We start from the raw sequence: 23,812 nt of genomic DNA on the forward strand, positions 1-23,812 counted from the left end.
TCACCTCTATGTTCTAACTCAGAAAGTCATCATGAGTCTAAATGTGTAACAAGGTTTGCCAACAAAATTCTATCAAAGTAACAAATTTTAAGATAAAAATCTTGAAGTAACAAGATTACTTTTGGCCTATGTGATTCCTAGTTATATGTGAAACAGTCTTCTTTTTTTCCTACTCTCTTGCCTTTATATTTTCTTACTTCACCCCTAATACATTGTAAGTGAATTAGTGATGCATTGTTATATGCCTTTCCCATTCCATGTTGTGCCACATATCAGTCAACTGCTCAAGGGTTCATATTCCGAGAAGAAGTAAACGATACTGCGCAACCCTTGAGTCAGTGAAACGTGCCACTGCTCAGCCTGCTACAGGGTTTAAAGGTTAAAGGCCTAGTTTAAAGGAATCATCTATGTTACACTTGAGCACAAACTTATGAAAAACCCATCATCAATGCAAGAGATGTGGTCATAATCCGCATTTGAAGTGACAATTCACTACCACTTCAAGTTTCACTAATAATACTATTTTTACGTAACAAATACATAGAACTTGAAAGTAGTCAGTGCTCATTACAACTTAACCTATGAATACTGTGTCTTTGTGGCAAACTAAGCTTCATAATTGAAATGGCAGTTGTGACAACTGGGTCAACGCTTTATTTTTGGGACACAGAAAAGATTAGTGGTTGTATTACAATTGAGAAATACTAAAATATTTGCAAGTAAAATTTTGATAACAGTCAGCTCATAATAAAATGTTCAACTTGACTTCTGTGCTTCCTAATTCTATTTTGTATGCAATACATCGTCATTATGAATGTATAATTGATCTTATTTTTTCTCAGAGCCATAAGGCTAAATGGTCACTCAAAATGTTTAACGTGTGCTTTTTTATGAGCTCTGGACCAGAAGTGACAAACCACAGTTTTAGAGTCCTGTTTCTTGCATGCAAATTGAGTAAAATGCTTTACATGCCTGTGCAGCCGATTTCAGTCCTGATCACCACAAATTGGATACTGTGTGGAAAAGATTTCATGTCCCAACAGAGAGTCCCATTTGCATTAATCTCATTTTAAAACATCAGAGTAACTTATTTTCCCTTATGCAAGAATCGTGCTCAAATATGAACACAAGAAATGAGCAACTAAAAAAAAAAAATTTAAACGCCGAGTTTAAATCTTGTCACCAAATTAAGTACTCACATTTTTATTTTGCACTTCTTGTATATTTCATACATAACAAGACTTACTAGCCATTTGTCAAATCTGAAACAAGACTTAAATCTTAAAATCTAGATTTGGCCCCAGATTCAAACCTGCATATGAGTACACAACAAAGAAAAAAAATTATTACTCTGAATGTTTTCTTTCCATTTTTGGTTGTTTTATGACATCTCATGTGAGGAAAACTTTAGGTGATCCAAAAATTATAGGAAAAAGAATCAGTTTTTATACCAGCATCTCACTGCCAAAGTTACAAAACCACTGGAAATTGGTAGTTTGTTCATCTACAACTGTTGTCTTCTTACTTTCAGGCAACATTTCATGTTAATGTGCATTTGCTGGTTATTCACACTGGATCACTCTTCAGATGTCAAAGTACTTACAGAACTTTCCCAAATGACACAGTCCCTTGGATACAGTTGGCCTCATACTTGCATGAACGGAAGCATCAACCACGCAAAATAATGTCTCTCAGTGAACCCTGCTGGATATTGGTTTTGCCTGGTCAGAAGTGGTTGCATTTTGCTTAACTATTTGGAAAGATGAGTTGAATCTGCAACATTAAAAAAATTTTCTGAAGAAAAATTCTTTCTAAAGAAAGCAATTCAGTTTGGTATTAATGGATATAATTCCATCAGTAAAACTATGTATCAGAAATGGAAGTGCCCCAAAAAGTTATAAAGCCTGTTGTTTTGACAACATGCATGTAAGACATATGTGACTGACATAAAAAAGCTGCATCACTAATGGAGAGCTGACTGTCAAGTAAGAGCCATCAGGAAAGCCATCGACTCAAACTGACCTTTAAATTAGTTACCTATACACATAACTGTCTGCTGCAATTTTGTAATACAAGAAGAATTATGTTTGCTTCACAACACAAGGATTTCTGGATTCTCCAGCTACAAAAAATCTTTCCTTAAATTTGATATTAAATATCTTTTTCTAGTGTTTGGATTGATCAGCAATTAAACTTGAAAGAGTATCCCTAAAGAGAACATGTCAGCTAAATGGATATATAACAACAACAAGAAGAACGAAAGGCTTCGCTTCTTCATTAGTAAGGTATTCATTTCCATCTAAGGAACACAATCATAAAACAGAGCTCAAATGACAAATGAAATGGGTCGCAAAGAAACACATTATTTGCAGACTTTAAACTGTGATTCAGTGGCACAGCAAAACATGAAAATGCGTCCAGTGCTGCTGAAGAGGAACAGTCTGGATTCAGTTGATTTTATGAGACAGCCACACCACCGCAGAAGCAAATCCCAGCAAGTTCGTTTCAAAGATGATGGTATGAACACGAAGGCGGCAGGTGTCACTGAACTGGGTACTAATCCAGCCCAAAATATTGCATTAATGACCACAAATAAAGAAGTAGCTAGGCACCACAATTTCTTGCTACAATCTCCATCTTTTCCCAAGGCTCAGAAGGGGCTTCAAAATATTGCCATACAAACATCTCCTAGCCTCAGGAAACACTTCCCTGTTTTTAGAAGAAGAAAACTGGCAGTAAGCAAATCATTAACAGAAATGCCAACCGAGGCTGAAAATTGCATCCAAGCAAATGGCAATCTTTCTGAGCAAGATATTATGTCTTCAGACTTCTGTTATTTAAGAATAACTAATCATTTGGAAGATGGATTTAGGAATAGTAAGGTAAACAGCCAGTTAAGTCAAAGACTATCAGAAGCACAAAGAAACGGACCTATCCATACAGATGATTTCTCAGTAACAGAAAAGACAACTGTTTCTACACAGGTGCCTGAATACATTCATGTGAATTTTCCACAAAACAGCAATACTTCCATGGATGCACCAGACACAACCGTGAACTTAAGTAATTCACTGCATTCTTCTACTATCATAAATGGCAATGAGAACAATGAAAATAGCATGCTGTCATCTGATTGTGAAAAAATAAACCCTTGCCTAAGCCATTCCGCTAATTACAGTGAATGTAATCCTCATTCTGACTCTTGCGAAGGAGATAAAAGTGACTCTGAGCTGCTTATAGTCAGCACAGGTGCAAGCAGTCAGGAAACTACTCCATTATCACTTCCATCAAATCACAGCGTATCTCCTTGTTCCCTCAGAGACCATCAACAGGCAGGAGAGCATAAAACAGGTTCCAGCTGTGTGACACTAACAAATGATGATCACACAGTCATGTCATTGACCAGCAGTAATGCATCAAAATCTATTTCTTCATGCAATACTGAAATTGAGAAAAATTCTACCCCATCTGATGTTTCCCAGTGTAACAGCTGTTTAGAAGGATTTCACATAAAGTCTTATCTGCCAAGGAATGAAACAAACCCACAAACCAACAAAGAGATTACTGAAATAAATCAAATTCATCTGGCACATGGTGAACTATGTGCCCTACAAGGCAGGCTACAATCTGTAGAGGAATCCTTGCTGTCGAACCAGGAGAAGATTAAAGTCCTTTTGAATGTAATTCAAGACCTTGAAAAATCCAGAGCCCTCAGTGAAGGGTACGGTGCATTTTAATATCGGTAATATATCAAAAATCTGAAGTAGATATTATCATTCTTTTAACCTTTTTTACTGAAACATCTTTCCCTGAAATATTCAAAGATGAATTAACAAAGATGATCTCATTCAGTTTTTCAGATATTTGGGCCTCTACAGAAAAGCAAGTCTCTTTACAGCTTGGCTTTAATTAACACTGCCTTTAGTAAACTCAGTGTGAGAGACAGTTTATTAACTCTCTTTGTTATTTAGATTTATGGTGTCAGATACAATGCTACCTATATATGAAAGCTGGCAGCTTCCATCTAGCTAAAATCTCTGTGTAGTGGAACAAAACCCAACAGTCTAACATACTAATGCAATATAACAAAACTACAGCAAGCCAGCTTTCTCTATCAAGGTCAGATACGCATTTAGTGCCAAGAGTCTTATTGCTGAAATAGTTTATATCAGCAAAAACATGTTCTGTTCAATAAATTAGTCCTATCTTCATGAGCAAGCAAACATATTAGTGGCCAAAGCACAACATCTGCAGGCTGTTTTTGTTGGGGACTTCATTGTTGGTTACATTTCATGGTAGCACACACAAAATAGCTGCTTAAAGGGAATGCCTTTAGAAGAAGAAAAGGCATAATGCCAGATTAATTTCAAGATCTTCAATGTGTAAGGAAGGTTTTGCAGGAGGTGGAGATTAGTGCTTAAAAGGGGTTAAAACTATGAACATACAGCATGAAGATTCTGAGCAAGAAATCTTTTAATAATCTTAGATTTTAGAATGACCACTTTCTGTACTGTCATTAAGAACACACAATCTGTATTTATTTTTAGTAAATAGTGTCATGTCTATTAGCCAAAGCTGCAATGATTACATATGTAACTTACTTATGCATTATAAATAATAATCATACTACCCACGTAATTCACGTCAGAAGACTGAAGAACTGAACCTTCATATGACAAAGTAGAATTTTAGATATTTTTATGCTCAAAAAAGATTTTAAAATGTCCTAATAATGCTTTCCAAAGCATTACCACAGTTCCAACTTGCAATAAATATATCTAGGATACATTTTAAAGCTATCCCTTATGATAATGTAGTACTTTCATCAAGTAATTTTAATCTTTGGGAAAAACAGCAAATAAATCTTTCAAAGAATCAAGAAAATCAGAGAGTTCATTTTTTTTTCCCTTTAAAAACAAAACAAGACAAAACACTTTGAGGTCTAGGTTATCACACATTTACTTTCATACATAGCACAACTGGCTGAGTGTACTGGGTCTGGCTGGGATGGTGTTTACTTTCCCTGCAGCAGCCCCTATACTGCAAAAACCACAACACTCAGGCACCCAGACTTAATCATCTATGCATAAAACTAAAACCTTCATTTTAGCATCAAATCATGTGTATCAATACTATTTACTGACTACAGTTAAGGAATACATGTGGTAATCTTCACTCCATTTTCTTGCACCAAGTTTGTAATAGCCTAGACACAACTGACAGAATTCACAAACAAACTGATAACAGAAAAAAAAAAGTTTACTTTAGAAGAACCACAAAGGGGGAAAAATATTCAAGTAGGTTCAAGTGCAGGCAGTCTAGTTTAAGCAGTCTAAACTACTTTTCATACCACTGCCACCCAAATAGAGATCTTCAGGGATCACAGAATCACCTAGGTTGGAAGAGACCTCCAAGATCACCTAGTCCAGCCTCTGCCCTAACACTACCAAGTCCTACTATTCCTTCTCCTATGTATACATGACATACCATGTATGACAGAGCAGACAAGCTTCAATTAAGTTTGTGTGTCTAACCATTAAAAAGAACAGCCTGTAGTAAAGCACACATTCAGCATTCTGTTTTGGTAGTTACCACATGGCTGAAAACAAAATTTCTGCCAAGTGTCCTGAAGTTTCTCAGAGATTCCATGATCAAGATCCATCCATTTTGCTAGAAACACCTAGCAAATACAGCAGCAAAACTCAACATCGCAAGTGTTTCTGGAGGTAGCACAACAACCTATGTGAAAAGTCTTCCCTTTAATTCCAGGAGGAACCAGAAAATTATCTTGGTAACACCTCATTTACTTTAATTCAAATAAAATTTATTTAATATAAACGTTATTGCATTCTTCAGATGTAAGGGGACTTCAGATTGTTTCTAATACAAATCTCCCCATCTTAGAACTTATTCACCTCTAGTCACTGTTAAGTCACTTACTTGTTTTCTTAACACTCTTTATTTGTTAACTGTTAATGTTAAAAATCTGAACTGTTTATACTAAAGTGAGAAAACATGAAAAGGGGAAAGAATGGAAAGCATATGGGTAAAAATCAAATTAATTCACTGAAAGCACAGATATTCAAATAGTTTAAAGTGAGTTTATAAGCAGCAGCAGTATGATTAAGTGTGGGGGTTGGGTTTTATAAAGCAACCTTGAATTACAGAATTTGGCACTGAAATTTTTTATAAAAATAATAGAAATGATTAACAGAACTTTCTTAGTGAGAGTATAATAGAACTATGTTAATATATTTACAACTACACATTACATGAAACTACTGTCTATTACAGGCGGAACTTTTTTCACACTGGTCAAGACCTCAACAACTGCAGCACCTGTCAGAACACCGCATGTATCATTTACAGGTACCGCACTTTGCACAATTTCCTATTGTCTGATTATCTCTCACAAATTTACAATACTGTGTTCTGTTCACAGGTATAAGAAGTCTGTTATTATTAATAGAGTTTTTAACAAAAGACCAAGGGGAATATGTGAAGGGTTGCTGTTTTAACCATTTTTTCCCCCTCAAATACAGAATAATTAGGATTGGTGTTATCTGAAGTACTATACATCTGAGGCCTCAAATAGGAATTTCCACCAATGTTTCACAGTGTTACTATTACCACCATGCTTTCAAAACCTTTGAAGCAGCTCCTGATGATGAAGTGCCCTGTGTTTGTTACATTTTTCAAGCTGAGATTTCTGTAATAAATTTGGATTTTGGAAAAGATAAACACTCAATTCTACAAATGCCAGTAAGCTACAGCTACAGTTCATGTTTATGTGCAAAATACAACAATAACCACCCAATAACCACCCCCACACTTCTCACTTCAGCAGATGCTTCTTTCTTCCTCCCCCACAATAAAAACAAAACAAAAACAAAAAACTTTGCTATACATATCACCTTTTTGTATGCTGTATTTAAAAGGAACAAAAAAAAAAAAAGAGAAAAAAAGCAAAACCTTAGTGGAAAACGAACTTGCCAGAAACAAGTGTTGGAGTTAGACATGACCCAGCATAATTAATGAATGAACTTGATTTGAAAGATCTCCTAGAAAATTTTGATCCCTTCAAAGATATTAACATGTTCCTGAGATTTTACATATATACATCTTTACATTTACAAAAATAATAATAAAAAAGGGTAGGAGACTGTCTTTTACAGTGAAAAGTTTCTCTTCATTTCAAACAGTATGGCAGACCATTAACTTTGCCAGCTTGTAAGTACTATGCCTTTAATTTTATTCCTTCAAAAATGGAAATAAGACAGACTATATCCATATGAATGTGGTTTTCACACCACATTTTCTACTTAAGCCAAATATATTAAACAGATTTATGTACTTGTTCTGTAAAGTCAGGGTTGGACAAAGCATTGGAAATTATCGCCCAACATATAACTCAATTGAGAACTGATGTCCTAAACTTCTGGTAATGAATTGAATATTTATTCTTCTCAAAGCACTTGACTTATAACAAATTAAATCGCACATCTCCTCTGAGATAAAAATTGCTAGTCTTCTCCACAGTACACTGGTTACTGCAGGAAGTTACATGAATTATGCAAAACCATGGACTCAGTCTCTACAAAAAGGAAAACCTGGAACAATAAAGATTTCCTTTACTTAGTCACTGCCTTTGAACAACCACTGAACAATCTCTGACCCTTTACCACAGGATATCTTCTCTCTTCAGAAGAAGAAACTAAGCTGCTTACCTTCCCTTTCAGTCTACCTAGTTCTAATACAGGAGAGATTGTGAGCAAAAAGCACAAGTATTTGAAATAAAGAACAGAGGAAACAAACATTGATGTGCCTTTTGGTTTACTAGGTAGTTCTTGATGTTAAGGTTGCCTAGAGGTTTACACTGCAATAGTTAGCAAAATACATACAAGAACACAGTTCCAGCTCTGAACAATTACTAGCGTTAAGAGACAAAACAGAAGACAGCAAGGAAAGTTAATTGTTTCCACTCTTACAGAGATATCCCACAAGAGGCAGTTATAAAAAGACTGAGTAACTAGTATTTGAAGTTCATTACAGATTCATTGGAAAACATTCTGAAGGAAGCAACTGTGCTCATCAGTTTTTGTTCTAGACAGACCCATGTAATTCCTGTTTCATGTAGTCTAAAAGATCTGTGCATGTATTTTTTCTACCCATGTAGCATCACTATTGTCATTAAATATGGAACTGTTTCACCTTGCTCCCTTTTCCTGCTTTTCAAGAACCTAAGTCAGCAGTGACTCAAACACAGCAGAGTGATGTGTTAGTGTCACTGAATCATCTTTATCATTTATCATTTATCCTTTATCACCTAATCAGGAGGGTTATGTGAAGTGACTTCGGAATTGCAATCTAGATCCTATGACACATATTTGTATTATAATAAACAAATTAATATAGCAAATTAAAACAAGCAGTTATATCAGAATACAAGGAAGAAGTATTAAATGGAGACTGAATTTATCTCTTGCCTCTAGAGACTTACCCCTCCAACATTAAATTTGAAACTTTGAAGAAGGGAAGAGAAAAGGAACATGAACAGAGGCACTCCTTAAGTATAAAAGGAGTATTTCTTCTCCAGTGTTCCTGATTTATGACTACTGAGGAGTACTAACTTGCAGTTTTAGCCCTAAGAGGATGAAATTGGAGACACGTCAAATTTGTTGTTTACATCACTTTCTTCTACTACTTATATTTATTATATATTACTCCCTGTCCACAGATCCTTAGCCAATTCTGCTAAATTAGAATAATGATATTGCTTTGTTTGACAACTGTTATTTTATTTCATTAAAAAAATACATTAATTGTAAGAGAAACAAGCTTCTAGTTAAATTTAATTTACGATTCAGCACTGTTTATACATTTAAATACGCATACACGCACTTAAAATTAATAGTGTTTTAAAAATATGCATGTTAACAAATTTTAGAGATTTCTCCTACTCAGTACCCAAAGCAGAATCAGAGCCTACATGTGACATCCCAGCATTCCTCAGATAGTGATTTTTTCCTCAGAAAATGCTTGCATTATGGAAAAAAGCAAACATTGTTCCTGCTCTCCACTCCTCCTGCAAAAACCTCCACTTCATATAGTGCCAATACAAATCCCATTTACCTGACAAGAAAAGGTGGTTGAAATAAGGGATAGACATACAGCATCGCTTCTTTTTATTTGTTTGTTTTTGCTTAACTGTACTGGTTGCATCAGACCCATAATTTTCCACACTGATTCTTTTGAATCTTACCTTTATTTCTGTGCACATAGTTGCTCTTATCATCTTAGCTCTCATTTGACATCAATAAATTATGACATTCCATACAGAAAATGAAAGTTGCCTTCTACTATCTACTTCTCTGGTAACTCATAACACCTATCTCAAAGACATGTCTTTTCTTAATTTCATATATATTTTGGTCCCAAGCGGAGAAAAACTTCTCACGTTCAGCAAGTTAATTATATGAGAGTTTTGAATTCATGCCAAATATATGAGTGAATTAGATCACAGAATCAAAATCTAACCATTGAATAAAATGCATTGAAAGGTCATCCAAATACTTTTTCTCCCTTGATTTTTGGCCCATTTTTTTGCACAATGATGGAGTTCTTATATCACATAGAAAGGGAATTCCCTCAGAAAAGGTAAACAAATCAACTTACTTTCAAGGCAGCAACCTCTACTGCCTTTTAACCAGGCTCTGATATTGAATAATGCCAAGTTATTCTAACAAGGTAAGCATCTTTTCCACGTGTTTTTTAAAGAGGGAATTTCTCACTCACTAGTTTAAATCTCTTCATTTTCCTATAGCGTAGAATATGACTTCAGACAACAAGAAGGAAGATTTCATCAGATTTTGAAAAGACTGGAACATGAAGAGCAAAATCCAGCTTCACCTCAAAAACTATCATCTGATCATCCAGTTCCCGAGAAAAAAGAGTTAAGAAGAAAAACAAAAAAGGTGAAAAAAAAATGTTTCTGGTGGATTTGACTTCCTTACAGATCTTATATGCAAAAACTATTTATTTCTTTTTTTACATTTCGAAAAGCACTAGAACAGAAAGAAGTTTGAGAGCACACACCTGAAAATATGGCTTTATGATTTCACAACACTAAAGAATGTTTGTTTGATAAGTTAGAACTTAATTTACTTAAATCATCTCACTGAATAAAGACACATGAAGAGACTATTCTTTGAAAAGGAATTGTAAGATTTTCTTTTTTTTTTTTCCAATGACACTTTCATATGCTCTAATAAAGATTTTTTTTAAAAAAAAAAACAAAAGAGGTTTAAATCTCAACTTTAAAAAGACAACATTAGTCAAACCTACAGTCTTCATTACCTATTTATAAGTAACATGAACTAAAGGGAAAGAACTTTACAGATCTTTAAACAAACTGCACAATCAAGAACAAGTCCAGGGGAATTTACATTGTTCAAAAAAAAAAAAAATCTTCTCCCCAAAGGAGATAATTATAGTCATTTCACATCCTCACTGAAATGTATTTATTGTTGTCATCTAAGATTTAACCACAACGAAGAATTTCAGGTTGAAATGTTATTCTGTCCTTTTATTGGTTCATTTTAAAGAGCAATCATTTAGAAGTTTGTCATTTAATAGACTTCTCTGGAAAGAATCTTAAAAATATAAAAAACGAGAATACCTCACTAATTCTAGTCTTAATTCCCTTCTCAAAGGAGGTCCAATTAGATGCATTTGAATTTCAGGTATTGTCAAAGACAGAGAATTCAAAACATCCAAGGGCAACCTTTTCCAAAATTTGACCACCTCCACAATGAAAAAGTTTTCCCTATCATCTGATCAGAATTTGAAATGACTTGTAATTGTTACATCTTGCCCTATGCCAACACAACTTACCCTCAGCAAGAATTAGACAGACTATAAGACCTTTCTCCTAAGCTTTCACTTCCTGAAGACTGAACAAACCCAATTTTTACAGCCTGTCTCCACGTGCCATACACTACAGCCCATAGTCTGGGCACCCTGGTGGTCTCCCTCTGGACCATGCTCCAGTATGTTGATGCTGTACATCTACCCTGTGCCACTACACATTTAAGACCTGTACCACGACATCAAAATATCTTTCTTCTTTTTTTTTTTTTCCTCATTAAGAAGAGTAAATGAGTTCACGCTGGCCTACAAAATACAAAATCAGTTATAAAAATTAATATTTTACAATATAATCTGTACTGCATAAATTTTCTTAAAAGTGACTCCAGTTGATTAGTTCAAATGGTGCCATGGTATTCAATAGATTAACCCCTAGATCCTCATTTTTTAAAAACAAACTGTATTATTAATGCAATATTAGTTTAACATATCTACACTTTTTGCATACGTCTGTGTTCCACCAGTTCTTAGGGTTAGCTAGACATTTGAAGACACCTTAAAAACAATTTTGCACTGATGTCAGAAAAGACCAGAAATGACAAAAACTGGTCATCATTTACAAGTCAGTAGGCTATGTTGCTGGTCTTAATTTCCCAAGGTTATAACGGGTGACAGTTTTAAAAAACATGATACGTACAGTCAATATGGAAATGACAGGCAGAAAATTATCATTACTTCAAAGGCTTTTAAGAAGGAAAGCTGTACATGAAATTTTACTAGCAACAAGTATGCCTTTAGTGAGCCAGATAAGCTCTTCAATAACAATTTGTGAATACAATAGAGATTAGAATTAAATTACATAAGAGCATATCCTTACATCACACTCAAATACATATACGGCTTGTGCTGGCATTCCAACAGCATTCCTATTTTGCATTAGTGTAATTGATATACTGAAGGATCTATTAGTGTGCAAAGGTTTCTTGTGTATTAAAATATAATTTTAAGATGAATATCCTTCTGGGGCAAAGGCATAATAACAAGTAATACCAGCAGGAGTAATACTAACAAAATCAGTAATTTTGTTTTCTGTAGTGAGCTAATTTTCAATAATATGTTATTGTATGAAACATCTTTTTGTCTTTCTCCTTGTCAAATAATAAGCACCAAAAAGCTCATTTTAAGCTGCCTGATTTTGTTTTGGCTTGCATAAATATGAGGCCTTTAATAAAGGCATCAAGAAATCCAAATTAGTGAATTTAAACAAATCATAGTATTTTGGTTTGCTACATAACACAAATCAATTCCTGTAGTCAGTAAAACTATAGAAGTATGAAAATATCCTATTTACTTTAAGAAAGTCCATCCAAAAAAAGTTCTAAGTAAGGCTCTAAGTCTTTCTTATGATCTGAACAAACATCAATACTTCTGAAAAATTGAAATATACTTATTTAAATGGTTACTATTTTTTTGTATTTTAGTGTCTGATCTTGGAATTCCAAATTGTACACAATTGTTAATCCTTAATGAAAAGGACATGAACAGAACTCCTCCATCATCTGGCTTGCAGAGGCTCTGACTACCAGGAACAAAAAAAAAAAATACAACTTAACCAAAAATGAAGTAGAAGTATGCCAGAAGTTACTCATAAAAAAGAATAAGTACCAAATTTTCACAACAAAACCAAACGTACCAAACGGAAGAAATTTTTACAGCCAGTCTTCTCCACAATATGTCACAAAAAACAGGCTTTCTACGTAAAATTTTGAAGACATTGGAGCAAAAGGCTATTTGTTACATTAAAAAGTAACAGTATAAGACATCAGCCACAGTATGTATCAACCACTGTAAGAAGGCAAGATTGCTTAGTTGGTTTATGTTTTGTTTAAATTTAACATAGATATATGTTTGTCCTAGCACCATAAAATACGTAAAAAATTATATATTCATAAGACATAACTGGAGCATCGAAACTATGTGAAAATGTAATGTGCAAATGTTGATTCTTATTTAAAATATCTCAATAATGAATTATTAATTGATATACTTAATAAAAGTTAGATACACACTACACAACTGTATGATGTCAGGATTAGAAAACCAATTTAAATGGACAGATAATTAGCAAATAATGGTACCGGCTAAAATAATTTTTCTGAATTAGAAAATTATATTGCAATGCCTGAAACTAGCTCCATAAGAAAGAATTAAATTTTAAAAAATGCATATGAATGCTCTTAAAAACAGAACAAAAAAAATCACCACAGCTACTTGATAGCTCTTACACATAAACTGCTGTAGGCTTCTCTGAAAAACATATATTTGACAACTACAGTGTGCTATTTATAAAATATTGTACAGCACATAGGCTGACTCCATAAAAAAGGAATTTCAAATAAAGTAATTTTAGAATATGCTAACTTTCTTTAAAAGTACAGAGTGTATGAAAAGAGTAATGATTGCTGTCATGTATCAGCAGGTCATACAAGGTTCACTGTAGCTCTTCTGAAAAAGTCACAGTACTTAGCAATTATGCTATCTTAGATACAGATTATCTTCATAAAGAAATGCATTATAAAATATAAATTGTATACATTTTTAAGTTATTTAGATTTTATTTTGTAATATAACTAGATTTTTCTTAAGCTTTAGAACTTGACTAACAACAAACAGTATTTAGATTACAATGGAAGCGAATAATTAATTCTTCTTTAGAAAGGAAAAATAACTGTGAAATGAGTGAATGGTTCTTTCATGAGATCATTCTGCAGTTTTTATGGTAGAGAAAGTGTCTCATTCTGAAAACTGAATAAAAAAAAATTTATAGCTAGTCTATCTGAACATGTTGAATTTTCCAACCATGTCAACTCCTCAAAATGGTTCCTCTAGTCATTATTTCCCCAAATAGTATAGTTTTTGCAAGAGTATCCTACCTAGAGTAGGTCTGGGTAATAGAGCACAAGCTTTTCACTTTTCCTTTTTTTTTTTTTGAAGAGATACTAATTTTCCTTCAAAATACTAGTTGTCCTTTACGTCCAGAAGGATAACTTATTCTTGCCTATCGCTGAAAAATAATAAATAAGAATCTCCACCTGGTGTCTTTACAGCAAAGTCATGATTTGTAGAATATTTTATACTGATACTGTGAAACAACTTTTCTGTGTAGCGTAACTACATCCTCTTGACCATGTTAAACTGACAATGTGAACAAAATCCAGTTTGGGAGTACCAAAGGAGACCTTTAAAAAGTGTATTGTGCATTTACAGTATTTTTGGTTACGTAAACAAGATGGTATAGAAAACAACTAATTCCCTATTCTACATACTACTATACATTTTACTTCTATAATTACTGAGTAGAACTTGACTGAAACACTAGGTCTTTTAACCAAAACTCTAAATTCTTGTAGAGACTCAGATCATGAAGAGCTAATCTCACAAAAATAATCTTGTCCTTCCTTATTACAAGTTTAGAAGCACTTCAAGAACAAACACTCAAGGGTTTTGTTTATTTGTTTGTTTTACTAGTGGAAATAACCAAGACACCGTTAAAGACTTTAGTTGCCAAAGCATCACAATGAAACCTTCAGGGGCATTTAAGTCTTCTCTGCAATAGCTACAGATAGCTAAATTATTTTGCCACTCCCACCAACTTCTCCTGAAGAGATCTTGTCCTTCTTAGCTTTCCAGTTATTACACTGACAAAGCTTGCAGCATGTTGTTACCAGCTAAGCACAAGGCAGAGTCTTCCCCTAGGTTCAAATGGCATTGTAGCAAGCGAAGATCAAGGCAACTGTAAGCCAAAAACCCTTAACTCTCTGTCTGCTAACAGCCTAGAAGATTATGAAAACCTCATCCCTGCCAGAAGGCAGAACACTCAGGCAAATTGAATCCAGTACTCTAGTCAGCTGCAGAACATTTAAACTTCCGTCTTGTAAACTGCAACCATTGTTCTCAATATTAGCAAGATGGTATTAGCATTGTTTTTCACACAATAAGCACTATTTTCAAATTGTGGAAAATTACACAGCAGAAAATTAAAACACTTGCAATATTCAGAAACATAGCAACAGATCAAAGAATCTGGGGCAGCCTTCTGTTCCCTAACATTTGTAGTCCAATTTGAAACATCACTCTGATCCATACAACATCAGGTGCAAGTTAATACTAAAACCAAGAGACTGACTGCAGCTATTCCACATCCCACCTTTATTTGCAGAGCTCATCATACTTTTAGCAACTTGAGCTCACCTAAGCATTCTGCAGAAAGTCACGCTTCCTGACTGTTTCATTTAAGTTTTGCCATTTCAAGAGCTTTTAAAGCTAATGTGCAAAATTAAGAGACTGCACTAGAAGTACTGCACAGAACATGACATGAGCTTGTTTTGCTCATTTTTGTTTATGAATGTAGAAGAATAATTTGTTCATTACAATTTCTTCATATGTTAAATATTGTCCTGTTGAGAGGTCTTGCCTCAGCTCCAGAAAACTACTTGTAAATTTTGCTTCCAAAAAAATCAATAAAATGTCCAATACACACATATACACAGATGATGAGCATTATTAACATTCAGACATCCAAATTTCAAAAGTCACAATGGATTTGATCTTTTTAAATAAAACATCTGAACAAATCACAGGAGAAAAAACAACAACAACAAAAACACATTTAATCTGACTGTAAGCAGCTTGTTTCCTACTGTTTCATAACAATTAAGATACTTATTATGGGATTGCAAAAAGTTTCATTTTGCTTCTTCATTTACTATTCACAGTATCCAGAAATACTCCCTAGTAGATTGTTTACATCATCCACATAACTCTTAGGACACTTTCTTTGTAACTACAGAAAGCATTTTCAAACACTGTAGATAACTGACAAGCTCACTGCATTTTCATTCAAAACCTCTTCGAGTTATGACCACACACACATGAGAGAATTGCACACACACCAGACCAGAAGTCTGATGCACAGGTAATAGTATTTCTGAAATTTGCAGATCTACTACTAGCATATTTCAAGCAACCATTGGCAAGTATCTCCTCTGAAGAATGCTGTTATTAGGAGACTGATTATTTGGAGACAATCACACTCTGACTGGATCAAAAACTTATTTTAATTTTCCAGAACAAGGCGATACAGTACCCTTCCAAAGACAGGCAATGTACTTCTTGTGGCTGAAACAATCAAATAAATGTTGTTCATGATTTTACAGAATAATGCAGTTCTCTAAGACTAAAAAAATAATACACATTTTCTCTTAAGTGCACAGTCTGAGGGACATGTTCCATAGTTCATGCTGAACACAAATGGCTTGCAGTCTCAGAAAGAGTCCAAGTCAAGAGAAGTGTTTGTGAGATAACATACTTAAATCTGAATAAATTGCAGACTCTGTCCTTGAATCTAACTTTTAAGCCACAGCATAACCACAAAAATCTTGGGCACGTGCTCGCTTCAAGCATATGCCCAGACATTTCCCCTGTGTGCATAAGGCATCAACTTCCTCCTACAGAAACAGCCAAGAATGGCAATTGTTCCACAAGCAACTCAAACTCACCAAAAAAGTAAATGATGTGGAAAAACTAGAAGAAACATAGCAACCAATTAAATTATTTATATAAGACAGCAATTAACTTTAGATGTAGGGGGTTTTGTTTGCTTGCATTTTGTTTTTATTAGTTGTTTTTGTTTTATAAAGCACAAATCTCACTTGCTGTGTTCAACTAAACATTGAAAAACACTACGGCAGCACAGTTGAATGAAAAAAAGAGTAAAGCTCTTAATTTTAAATCTATAAATGTGCACAAGCAAGGTCTCTGAAAATATTCCATTTGCATTTTTACAGGATAACTATGAAATGAGTTTCAAAGCACTAAAAATACTTTAAAATATTACTCACAATTAAGGGATCATCTCGTCTCATTGTAATAACAGTTCTGTTCACCGTGCGTAATAACTGTACCATTATTTCTTGAATATGGTGATAAGTTGATGCCTGTAAATGAAAAAATGTATATTTTGTATTAAATCTATATCTCTTGTAAAAGACAAAAAAAATGATTTCCATGTTGAAAACTGTTTAATTTAACCACCCTAGTGAAAGAACAATACTAATTCTTCTTGCTTACACTGCTCATTTATTCCAGTAATTTCCACTTGGCATAAACTGGTGTTAGTTCTATGCATCCCGTACCTGTTTTTTGTTTCAGATTGACACTGCCCATCTCTTAGTCAAGGAACTTGTGTCTTTTCCCAGTAAGTAGCCTATAACTTAATAGCAACACCCTGGCAGCGGATGATTGAGGTGAATTGAATCACAGCTTTCCACATCTGTCAGTGCTCCTCAGCGTTGTTTGGACCTAAATAATATTCTTACCTTGAGGTCAGAAAGTATGTAATTATTAGTGGAAAATGTTATATTCACTTCACTTTGCAGCTCTGTGAGGACAGAAAGTGGTCTGCTCTTTGTCCCTACTGCCAAATTACTGGTCAGCTGAGTCAACTGAGAGTACACTAGAGACCCATCAGGTGTCAGCACCATGTTTTGAGTGAACTTTGCAGCCCAACGGCAAATAATCACCGACTTCCTTCAAATGATCAGTACTACCGGCATGTTTCCTGGAAAAGGATATTAGGTGATTTATTTTAAAACATTGAGTGGGGAAGTACAGCCTTATACCTACCAACTTCACTGTGCCTACTCTGCTCACTAGACAACTTTAGAAATTAGCATGTTATATATCTGAGGAAAGAAAAGCTCTAAAGAAATTTCTATTCAGACAAATAAAAAGTTAGTATACACCAAACAAGGCACCTCTTTTAACATCATGTGTAGCCCAGATGGACAGCCACGGAGGCCACCTAAGCAATATGTAAAGTGGCTGAACTCCAACACCTCCCCAGGAGAAGCTGCTTCTGAATCCATGCAATACCACTTTCCTCATACCTAGAAATAGGACTAAATGGGGACAGTAAACATATTGTGTCCTTTCACTGTGACGCATTCAAGCCTGTCACAGCATTTAAAAAGTTTCTAGATAGTATAAAAAATGTATTCACAGAAAAAATATTTTTTTTCTCCATTTAAACATTCCCGGTACAGTCCTAGATTTATGAAAAAGACTACACCTGACAATTGCTGCACAGAAGGTACATCTATCGCAGTGCATTCACAAAGACACTTTCTTTTCCACCTCCTCTCCTTCCCAACATCCCATACTGTGAGCTTTAAGGTTTATGCCAATCAAACAATAAATATTAAAGTCATACAGTATTTTGGGGCTATGTATTTTAAAAGCATTGGAAATATCAGAGTGAAGTTAAAACCTACAGCGCATTTCTCCCCAAATCAACTCTAAAAATTAATCAACATTCTTCTTGTCTCTGTTGGCTTTAATATTATTATTATTTACCTGAAAAAAATCAGAGATAAAATTGCACTTTTGCCCTGTAAAACATAGCTTTCTGTTAAAAAAAAGAAAAAAAAAATCAACCAAAATCTTTTATCCTTTGTGTTGCACAAAAATGGTCTTGGTCAGACCATCTCGGAGTCAATGTCCTGGGCTCACGAGTAATCAGACACTAGCAGGTATAAAACCAAGTTATTTACAGAGTTTGCAATGTGAAACTACCTTCTCTTTCTGTAAGATCTCACACTGAGCTGTGCCACGCTGATCTCATATTTATGTATTACATACACTAAAACAGGAACCAGCATATGTCAACAGGTTTTGAAGACCAAGTAGGAGGGTGCTAGGAGCCACAATATTATTTCAAGACAAGCATCTACAACATGCAGTGAGCTCTAACTTAAAATTCACTGAAGCAACATAGCTTAGTCCTCCTGATGAAATATATCAGCACAGTTGATCCCTAAACAGCAAAATGAAAATCCAGCCTTGAGGCTGGGTTATTGAACAGTTGGCAGCCCTTGGCATCAGCGGATCTTCAAAAGCATTTCACTTTTTGGATTTACTTTTTTTATACAGTTAAAAATCAGTTTTAAACATTTTCTGTATAACAGTATAAGTTATATTGGACTAACACGCCACACAAGCTACTTTTACCATCTCAAGTATTTCTCTTTTTGAAGGCTGTATTAATGCATTACAAATGCATTTAGCTGGATCACAGATTGTTCACTACTGTTTCACATTATGACCATGCAACTGAGAATAAGGGACAGAGCGTAAAGGGCAAGAAATATAGAGAAGGATGTCAACGCACGAGAAGCTGGGAAAAGGAAAACAAGCAGACAGACCATAGCAAGAGTGAGGAAGAAAAGAAACCACAGGAAAGAAAAATGCCACCAAGGTGCATGAAATAGTGTAATTTCTCAGATTGGGAAACATATAGATAAAGTTTGACCTTACTCCTGCCTTTAGAGCCTAAACACCATCACCTCTTCAAATCCTGCTCTTCCACTGAAAACACTAATGAAAACTACTGAAAAAAATACTCTATTCCATTCAAGTATGGTCATTATCAGAATTTATACATTGTCTACATAACAAAAACAAATTACACATAGTGAAAAAATGGAGGAAATTAGCAACAAATGGAGGAAACAGTCAACTTCAATACACAGACATGGAGATGTTTGAAAGCTGTGCAGTGAAAACGATTTTCTTGCTAAAGGTACTTGCTGTTTTCAGCGATATTTCATGTTTCTGTGAACATCATCCTGTTTGTTCTTTGAATTTGAATGCTTTCCATACTCACTAGCATTGTTGTGATATAAAACATAACTTCCAGAAAATAATTAGGTTTTGTTTAACTACACTCTGGTTAAGTGTCTGATGCATCATCAAAGCCTACTCTTTATGAATGCTGTTTTATTTACAGAGGTCTAAACAGATTTTCTGTTTTGTTTTCAAACTTTTTGGTTGTATATTTTTCTTGAATTCTAACAATAATGATAGATTTTCTGTGTACTTCACTCCAAACGCAGTTTGTCACCTCTTATTTCAGTATTGTATTTTTTAAATAATTTCAAAGTTTGCTTTGAAGTATAGAACATTTATCACCCTTTTGCATGGGGGTACCAGTTAAAAGTTAGCATATTGTTTCAAACAAATGTTCTCAATGGTTGAAAGAAGGCATCCTAGTACAGCAAGAGGGTCTATGGCTCGTAATCTGTCATAAAATACATAAGTGTATCAGGCTACCAGTTAACACAGCAGTAGAGGAAAGGCGAAGCAACCTGGAGTACAACACAGGTTTATACAATTATACACTCTGCCCCTGCATATTTTATTTGTTTCCTAAATCAGTTGGAAAATACAAGTATCAAACTGAGAACCTGTATTATTTGACTAACTCGTTTCCCATAACAACAAAAATGAAAAACTGCAATTACATATACCTTCACCATAAACAAAAACGAAGTCCCATAAAAGTTATACAGCTGTCTTTTACCAGCAATTTGGTTCAATTTTGAGGCAAATCCCTTGATCGCTTCCATTTACCATTTTCTGCTTCTGTTCTGAGTGGTTTTATTGCACACAAACTAGATTACTTCCAGATAGAGGCAAACTAGAAGCTCCTTGACCCTGCTACAAATGAAGACATTAAGTTAAGATCATATCTAATTCAACGTAAGTCCTATACAACAGTCGTCAGGAACCGCAGGAGGAACCACATCAATCGAGAGGCTCACTCCTCTTGTGAAGCATTCCCTGCTAATGCAGACATCACCCTAATACCCTACACAGCCAAGTGGTTGGCTGAATATAATCAGTACATAAAAAATATAAATAAAATAAAAATGCAGCCTTGCAAAAATCCTAACTTGAATCACAGCACCTTTTCATGTAAAAAAATAATAATAGCTTCAATGCAAAGATTTTATAATCTAGCTTCGCTTTCTTCCACATTTCAGTACATGCTGTACCATTATTATTAATAATAATTCAGAACATTACATAATGGTTTTAACATTTAGCCATGACTCCATTGTCAAAGATAAGTTCTATTCTGAATTCAGAAGTAGTGCATCACATACCTTTCCTGGAAAGAAAATACAACATATGCTCAAGCATGCAAAAGTCTTTGAATTTTCAGAGAAATGTTAGGACATAAATTAAAACAGTTTCTTTTTGAAACAGAGTATGTCTTTTCTCTTAATCATCTAAGCTATAATTAAGGATTCAATACGGACATTTCACATATTGCCTAAGTGCAAGATTTCAGCTTGTATTTTAACTAAGATTTTCTAGTTTGAGAAGACAGTTTAGCAACCCACTATAGATAATGTGTTTCCACAGATCAGACTTCACTTCACGTGGATGACATACTTTCAGGGAAACATGGAAAATTCACTATTTGACTGCAGTCTATTTGGTTAAACCCAAGATTTCTCAGAAGCCAAATCAACATACTTGTACCATACATAAATGCTGCCTTAGAAAACAAGAATTGTAATTATTCCATTTAATGGTCATAAAAAACATGCTTGACTTACATGTTGAAAAAGATTTGCTGAGTGCCCAAGGAATGAAACAATCAGAGCTCATTCAGGTTATTCCAGCCAGCAGCAGGAAGTTCTCTTACAGAACTCAACAACTACCTTCAGATGCATTGATGGGATGGGTGACGGTACACTCAAGTTGGTTAATAGAAAATCCAAACCAAACAAAATCTCTCTCTAAAAACATCTCTGCAGGGTAATAACAGTTATTGTTGGATTTAGCTTTCATGTTCTATTTAAACTTCCACAGGGCGGGACAAAAATTAGAACAATTCTGTTGTCTCAGAGTCAACTGTGCACCTTAGAGTGTAATAGAGATATGAGTTATTTGGACAGTGACAAATTTGGACAAACTGAGCAACTCCTTCAGAATTATAAAACTAAATCTCTACTTGAGACACCCACCTGAGATCTCTCTTTGGTCAATTTGTTTCAGCTGTACCAGCTGCGTCCCCTCCCAAACTCTTGCCCAGCCCTAACCTACCCTCCTTTACAGTAATGACAAACAGAGAAGGCCTTGACACCGTGCAATCACTATTCAGGAAAAGCACTAATGAAAATTTTAGTTATCAGCACTGTTTTGGTATCAAATCTAAAACATAGTGCACCATATGAGCTGTCATAAAGAAAATGAACTCTATCCCAACCAGACCCTATGCACTGTCTTAAGCATCCAGTTCTGTGATTTCTGTACAATTCCGAAGTGTTTCCAGACTTGCTTGGTAACAAAATCAACAGCTTAAAATGCAGCTCCTGCTGATTACTGACTTTGTACAAAAAATAGGAAATGATTATACATCTCATTTTGACCTGTAGCCTCAACCAAGATTTTACTTCGGATTCCAAGAGCAGTTTACATTTAATCATGTAATCACTAAAAAGAAAAAAAAATGTTCTGATGCAGTAAATATTAAACTATAGGATACATGTCAGATTAGAGACAAAGTCACCTTTTAAAAGACTGTCAGACTGCACACATTGAAGTTGCTGGAAAGGGGGAAAATACACTATTTTAATTAAAATAGAACCACAAAGTCATGGATTTCACCATGATCTTTATCAGTGGTTAATGTCTTGCAGCTCTGAGCCATAACTGTATTTTACAGGTGCTGAAACACCTCTGGCCTCCAGCTGTGTTTAAGCATATGTCATACTGATGGGTTAAAAAACAAAATCAACAAAGAAACTATTAGTAAAGACAATATTATCCCCAATAACAAAAGTGCATTTGATTTTAAATGCAGCTAAGCATCTCCCTAATATCAAGGGGGAATATCAGCAAGAAAAAAAAGTAAGAGCTTCAGAAGTTCTTAGCAGCATCACACTAACCAAGCAGTTTTTAACTAAAACGATCCTAAATAAAAACTTAATATTTTTCTAATTATTTTTTTAAAATCCTTGAGGTATATGCTGCTTAACTCATTCACACAATTGTCATAAACCAGCAGTAACAAACCTCTCAAACACAGAATTTACTAAAACACTTTATTCCATACAATCGTCTTTCCACTTCATTTACAACTTATTTCTATATGAATGGACAAAGGATATAAACCAATTCAGAAGTAGATCATCTTCCATGCCTTAAACTTTGTGACTTTATTATTTTTTAGGATAAAAACCTTTAAGTGATATATTAATGTATATCTACATTTAAGTGATATTTTTTCCAAGAATTACTGTTAGCAGAGTACTACTAACTGACTTTGTGCCAACACCAACAAACTCAATAAAAAAAAAGAACAAGACAGAGGTTGATAGGGGTGTTTTTTGCTAGAAACAGAAATTTCATGAACTAATAAAATGAAATGCTTTATAAAAACATCTGCATTTTCAAATACCTGCTCTGTGGAAAACAGCTGATCGCATTTCTACATCATTCAGGATATCTCAATTCATACTCTTGGAAATTACTCTTCAAAATGCACCAGACTGCATATGTGCATACTCGTGGAATGGTTTGGGTTGAAAGCGACCTTAAAGATCATCTAATTCCAACCCCCTGCCATGGGCAGGGACACCTACATCAGGTTACTCAAATACCGAGCAACAAGAGTTAGGCTTCTTTGTACTGTTCCGTATCCAGCAATTATTGTTCAATCAAGCAAACAGGAGCTACAAACCAGACTTTCAATAGGAGGTAACAGATCTTTGACATGTCAGCCACTTTTACTACAGACATATGAAAATAAACTTAATATATGTGGTACACATGCAGTGAGCAAAAATCTATCTCACTTGGTGGCTGTGTTTCACCTTTTCAAGCATAAGATAAATAACTGGTTTACTTTACATTATAGCCCAATGAACTTAAAACTTCACACTCTGCCCTATCATGCTTTCATCATTCCTCATATGAATGCCATTTGAAATCCAAGCTTTCCAATACTTCTCAAAAATCACCTCATATCAATCCCTCCTATGGTGCTTTAAGGAAAAAAACATTCATAATATACACTATAAGATCACACTGTCCA

At 34.6% G+C, this 23,812-nt stretch overlaps 2 protein-coding genes across 4 annotated transcripts in view; one reads left to right on the forward strand and one right to left on the reverse strand.

Moving 5' to 3' along the window:
* Positions 1–23,812, reverse strand: part of DOCK2 (dedicator of cytokinesis 2) — a 186,260-nt gene that overhangs the window by 96,854 nt on the left and 65,594 nt on the right. For both annotated transcript variants that reach the window (XM_013178483.3, XM_066977079.1), the window contains exon 27: positions 16,767–16,862. In XM_013178483.3, coding sequence (XP_013033937.2) covers positions 16,767–16,862 — 96 coding nt within the window. The remainder of the gene's footprint in view (positions 1–16,766; positions 16,863–23,812) is intronic.
* INSYN2B (inhibitory synaptic factor family member 2B) lies at positions 1,896–12,736 on the forward strand. 2 transcript variants are annotated; one of them, XM_066977085.1, is made up of 4 exons: positions 1,896–3,721; positions 6,295–6,369; positions 9,824–9,974; positions 12,348–12,736. In XM_066977085.1, exons 1-4 carry the CDS (start codon positions 2,331–2,333, stop codon positions 12,384–12,386), a joined length of 1,656 nt encoding a protein of 551 aa, XP_066833186.1. In that variant the 5' UTR covers positions 1,896–2,330; the 3' UTR covers positions 12,387–12,736. The 2 variants fall into 2 exon arrangements, with proteins under 2 accessions (XP_066833186.1, XP_047920635.1); XM_048064678.2 differs by lacking the exon at positions 12,348–12,736 and having other exon boundaries at positions 9,824–10,071.

Source organism: Anser cygnoides, chromosome 14 (genome assembly GCF_040182565.1).
Source record: "Anser cygnoides isolate HZ-2024a breed goose chromosome 14, Taihu_goose_T2T_genome, whole genome shotgun sequence".
Taxonomy (NCBI): domain Eukaryota; kingdom Metazoa; phylum Chordata; class Aves; order Anseriformes; family Anatidae; genus Anser; species Anser cygnoides.